The 6,000-nt window shown below is 40.8% G+C and overlaps 1 protein-coding gene across 1 annotated transcript in view; it reads left to right on the forward strand.

Annotated features, from left to right (window-relative positions):
- The window catches only part of LOC118402116 (pappalysin-2-like), an 89,154-nt gene extending 83,540 nt beyond the window's left edge, over positions 1 to 5,614 (forward strand). Inside the window, exons 22-23 of the mRNA XM_035800031.2 lie at positions 3,228 to 3,326; positions 5,022 to 5,614. Coding sequence (XP_035655924.2) covers positions 3,228 to 3,326; positions 5,022 to 5,129 — 207 coding nt within the window. The 3' untranslated portion in view covers positions 5,130 to 5,614. The remainder of the gene's footprint in view (positions 1 to 3,227; positions 3,327 to 5,021) is intronic.
- Positions 5,615 to 6,000: the final 386 nt, after the last annotated feature.

Below are 6,000 nucleotides of genomic sequence, written 5' to 3' on the forward strand. Positions count from 1 at the left end.
TTGATGGTTAAGGCCAGGGCTTTGTGCGGGCCAGTCAAGTTCTTCCACACTGATCTCGACAAACCATTTCTGTATAAACCTTGCTTTGTGCACGGGGGCATTGTCATGCTGAAACAGGAAAGGGTATGTATGCTGTCATGTTAAGATTCCCTTCACTGGAACTAAGGCGCATAGCCTGAACAATGAGAAATGGCCCCAGACCCGTATTTCTCCTCCACCAATCCTTACAGTTGGCACTATGCATTAGGGCAGGTAGCGTTCTCCTGGTATCCGCCAAACCCAGATTTGTCCGTCGGACTGCCAGATAGTGAAGCTCCCGACTAACAGTTATTGTGCTGACGTTGCTTTCAGAGGCAATTTGGAACTCGGTAGTGAGTGTTGCTACCAAGGACAGACAATTTTTACGCGCTTCAGCACTTGGCGGTCCCATTCTGTGAGCTTGTGTGGACTACCACTTTGCGGCTGAGCCGTTGTTTCTCCTAGACGTATCCACTTTACAATAAGAGAACTTACAGTCTACTGAGGGCAGCTCTAGCAGGGCAGAAATGTGACTAACTGTATTACGTGTCAGGGAAGACCCAGATGCAGACAGTGTCGAAGTATCAAAAGTTTATTACTAGAACAGGGGGCAGGCAAAACGACAGGTCAAGGGCAGGCAGAGGTCAGTATTCCAGATCAGAGTCCAAAAGGTACAAAACGGCAGGCAGTCTTGGGGTCAGGGCAGGCTGAGGTCAATAATCCAGGGTGGTGTGACAAGGTACAAAAGGTGCATGCAGGCTCAGGGTCAGGGCAGGTAGAAAGGTCAACATCGGGAAAACTAGAAATCAGGAACTAGAAACAGAGAGGAGCAAGGGGACAAACGCTGGTAGGCTTGACGAAAAAAACGAACTGGCAACAGACAAACAGAGAACACAGGTATAAATACACTGGGGATACTGGGGAAGATGGGTGAAACCTGGAGGGGGGTGGAGACAAGCAAAAAGACAGGTGAAACAGATCAAGGTGTGACAAACTGACTTGTTGGAAATGTGGCATTGTCACACCCTGACCATAGTTTGCTTTGTATGTTTCTATGTTTTGTTTGGTCAAGGTGTGATCTGAGTGGGCATTCTATGTTGTGTGTCTAGTTTGTCTGTTTCTGTGTTTGGCCTGATATGGTTCTCAATCAGAGGCAGGTGTTAGTCATTGTCTCTGATTGGGAACCATATTTATGTAGCCTGTTTGGTGTTGGGTTTTGTGGGTGATTGTTCCTGTCTCTGTGTTTGTTTGCACCAGATAGGCTGTTTAGGTTTTTTCACGTTTATTGTTTTTGTATACTGTTCGTGTTTTTCATCTTTATTAAAGATGTATACAAATAACCATGCTGCATTTTGGTCCGATCCCTGCTACACCTCCTCTTCAGAGGAAGAGGAGAAAGAAAACCGTTACAGGCATATTATGATGGTGCCACGTTGAAAGCCACTGAGCTCTTCAGTAAGGCCATGCTAATGCCAGTGTTTGTCTATGGAGATTGCATGGCTGTGTGCTAGATTTTATACACCTGTCAGCAATGGGTAGAATAATAGTGAAGACATAAAAACTCTGAAATAACACATGGAATCATGTAGTATCCAAAAAAGTGTTAAACAAATACATTTTATATTTGAGTTTCTTCAAAGTAGCCACCCTTTGCCTTGACAGCTTAGCACACTCTTGGCATTCTCCCAACCAGCTTTATGAGGTAGTCACCTGGAATGCATTTCAAATAACAGGTGTGCCTTGTTAAACGTTTGAGCCAAACAGTTGTGTTGTGACGAGGTAGGGGTGGTATACAGAAGATAGCCCTATTATGGCAAGAGCAGCTCAAATAAGTAAAGAGAAATGACAGTCCATCATTACTTTAAGACATGAAGGTCAGTCAATCCGGAAAATGTCAAGAACTTTGAAAGTTTCTTCAAGTGCAGTTACAAAAACCATAAAGGTTTACTACATGATTCCATATGTTGTTTCATAGTTATGTCTTCACTATTATTCTACAATGTAGAAATGGTAAAAATAAAGAAAAACCCTTGAATGGGTAGGTGTGACTGTATTATATATATATATATATATATACCTTTTTCCTCTTGTTTTATTTCTTTGCTTTCAGGCCCATGGGTAAAGGATGGTATGGGGAGGATTTTCTCTGGTCGCTGGAAGGAGTGGGTGTTGGAGGGTGACTGATGAGCAACCCTAGTTGCTAGCGGGAGTGGAAAGGGGTGGGAAACAGGGTTTCCTGGGTGGGGGGTTGGATGGAGACATGTTGGCTGGGTGGGGTTGGGGGATGAGCTGAGAGGTGGAGGCCCACCTCTTTTTTGTTTTGTTTTCCTGTTTACACTGAATTTATCATGTATAATGAAACTCTGTATGTATTTCTTTCTGTTTCTTTTCTTCTTTTGAGGGGCAGCCTACAGGTACAGGTTTTATAAACGTATAATTTGAAATGCCACAAAAAAAAGGAATTACATTTACTGTAACGGGTGGACGAAAATGCCTACCTAAAAGCCACACCTCCAATCTTCTGATAGGCTGCCACCTTTACAATATATTATTAAAAAGGTTCAAAATGTAACCCCTCCCATCACATAAAGGTTATGTTTTGAATTTTTACTTATGGGTTCCTCAGATACCATTCATCAGAAGGGTTCCTCTGGAAACAGTTTGGAACTGGAAAGGTTCCCCATGTGGTAATTTTTAGAACCCCAAAAGGTTCTTCTAGGGTCTTTTACTACTTATAGTAGGCCTATACTGTGAGATATGAATTCAGGTACAACCTGGAGCCTTTGAAAGGGCTCCATCAGCCCAGGGAAAACCAAAAGTATCTTTGGCAGTCACCTCTTATTTTCTAACTTTTGGCACAATAACTTCAAGTTTAAGTTGAAGACTTTCATTATGACGCCTTACTTTTTTTTATGTAGCATAAATTTGACAATTTTATGCCGTTGCCGAGTTTGACAGAACTCACCAAAATCCTGCAGAAAATGGTTAAAGGCCCTGCTCCTGTCTCATATGCAAAATATTTAGTTCCAGCTCTGAGAGGTCAGGTATCAGCTCTTTACTAGTTGTTAATTAATTAAAGGAAAAGTCAATGGTATCCACTCTTGGTGCTTTTGTATTTGGGTGTTGACGTCTGCAAATAGGAAGTCGTTGTTTATGGTGATGTCATCTTGCGGATGCTACCTTTTAATAAGTGTTTCCTTTTTTCCCAGCCCTTTGGGGGAGATGGTTGGTGTGACACCATCAACAACAGGGCCTACTGCGAGTATGATGGAGGGGACTGCTGTCCATCCACCCTCTCAACCAGAAAGGTACATTTACCTGTTTTCATCGTCACCCCCATACACCTCCTTAAATGACCTGCTTTTTTTCTATGCTTCCATATGAGTCAGTCTACTGCAGCGGCGATGTTTTTCTCCCACATACCTGCTACTTTGCCTACTGTATATGCATACTGCCTATTCATTCCTGAGAGTCTGCTGCAGCCAGCTAACTGGAGGTCATTCGACTCTCTCATGTCCGTACCTATGACTCATGGCGGTAGCGCGGCCACTGCCGGTTCCCCCTTGAATGAGTAAGCTAAGCAACGGAGTGCCTGTCATAAATAAATCGCCTGCTAAATAGTATTTTATGAGGGGAAGGCCAGGTGTCTGTGGTCTTCTGTAACTGTAAAACACCAGTTAAACTATCAAGCTCTGAGAAAGTGAAATAAACCGTGAGCGACAGCATCCTGCCACTGTGGGTCCAGTGGAACTGTGGAGGACTGGTGTTTATGCAGCCCATGGAAACTCCTCTGGTCTCCTGGGCACTTTGATTTGTAGAGTCTGGTTTTGGGTCCAAAGTCCGAGCTGGCAGCAGACTTGGACAGTAGACTAGAAGACGACTCAGTCCACTCGCTTCCAGTTTAAGCACAAACATGTCAATCTGTGTTTACAAAGGCAGCACAATTTTAATATTTGTTCCACTAATTGGTCTTTTGACCAATAAGATCAACTCTGATAAAGATCTGATGTGAAAATATCTGATGTGATTGGTCAAATGCGGCCTAATAAGTTCGATAAACCACAATGTGTTCTACATTTTTGTACAGTGCAAATCTTTCATTCAATTAATTCTTAAATAATTCTTAAATTGACATGACTTGTCTCTAAAACATATATTATTCCATTTTCAAAAGAGTTTATTGAAGTTGTGATAAACATTGGATAGCAACTACTCTAAACTGCATACAAAACAGTCAAATTATTGGCTTTTGTTTGACGCAAGCAGGAAAAACATCCAGTCTCTGTTGTTCAGAAGTCATTAGAACAAAGCAAAGGCAGCAGGGTATGGCTTTGTCCCAAATTACACCCTATTCCCTACATATTGCAATATATCATTTGGCTCACCACAGCCTCCATCAATGAACCAACATTAGGCTTAGGAGACACTTTGTTGCCAAACAAACATACTTTTAATGGGATCTGATTTTCTCTTCTTGACCTTCTGGAACAGTTGCTAAGTCTTCAATAAAACTATTACTTCCATTAATCATCAATGAAATAAAAGGTAGGCTAGCCTCTGCATTAACCTAGCTTAGTTCACATTTCTTGCAACAGAATGCTTTGCAGGGCATCTGAGTTTATTTTGCAACCTGTGGGGATGGCCTGCGTCCTAGACAAGACTTGGCAACCTATTGTTGATTCTTAACATGTGTTCGTCCGTTCACCACTGTGGTGTATTCCCTCCCCCACTCAAGGTTTCTCACTGTTAAGTCCATGGTGAACTATTTGACAACACTCCCTTTATTCATCTCTTGGGAGACATTTGTTTTGTGTTTGAAATAAAAAGTGTGTAGAGCTCAAATATATAATACCATGCAATTAATGGCATTGATTATTGCATTGTTAAACGTCTGCTATTACCTTGTAGATGTGTTGGTTCAATTGGAGAAATGACCCCTGGTTGTGATTTTAGTGTCACTTGAGATTTGTTTCTAATCTCCTGGTTACTTAACTGATTGACAGGTCATTCAGTTTGGGGCCGACTGTGATCAGGATGAATGCACTTGCCGTGATCCAAATGCAGAGGAGAACAAGAGCAAAGCCAAATACTTGGAAGCAGGACTGCTATGAACGATGGAACGGGATAGGCCAAGGCTGGCTCACAATGAAACAACAAGATGGTCATTATGTATTTCCAGTTTGTTTTCCTATTAGAGAGCAATGAAGGCTATCTCTTTTAACCAAAAATAAAAACAGTGTTTCAAGATTGTAGCTTTTAGGATTTCAACACAATAAATAATCTGTAAAGACGACTAACTTGTATAGAATAATATATTTGGGAAATGTCTAATGTCGCATGTAGATGTAGTTACGGAAGTCTACAATATTTCAACATCATATCACATAATACATGTAATACATGTAAGCATATCATAGGTACCTAACTTAACACTTTATGCTTAGAGAGTTGTAAGATGTAGCAGTTTTCTCAAGAAATATTCTAAACAAATATTATACCTAAGTGTCGTCTTGTTCTGTGTGATAGTATACTGTATTTTACTCTTGATATTGAATAAACTGTAACTTTGTCAGATGCTGATTTGATCTAACTTGTTTGTTTTTGGGTCTCCACACTCCTCTGAACATAAGGGAAACACATACAGTACTATCTGTATCTCTTGCCCGTAAGAATATACACTGAAAAACATGCAACAATTTCAAATCAAAGCAAACTTTATTTGTCACATGAGCCAAATACAGTAGGTTACCGTGAAATGCTTACTTACAAGCCCTTAACCAACAATGTAGTTCAAGAAAGAGTTAAGAAAATGTACCAAATAAACAAAGCTATAAGGAACAAATATTGAAATATATTAATTAGGCCCTAATCTATGGATTTCACATGACTGGAAATACAGATATGCATCTGTTGGTCACATATAACTTTTTTTTAAAGTAGGGACATGGATCAGAAAACCAGTCAGAATATGGTGTGACAGCC

Source organism: Oncorhynchus keta, chromosome 23, assembly GCF_023373465.1.
Source record: "Oncorhynchus keta strain PuntledgeMale-10-30-2019 chromosome 23, Oket_V2, whole genome shotgun sequence".
Lineage (NCBI taxonomy): Eukaryota > Metazoa > Chordata > Actinopteri > Salmoniformes > Salmonidae > Oncorhynchus > Oncorhynchus keta.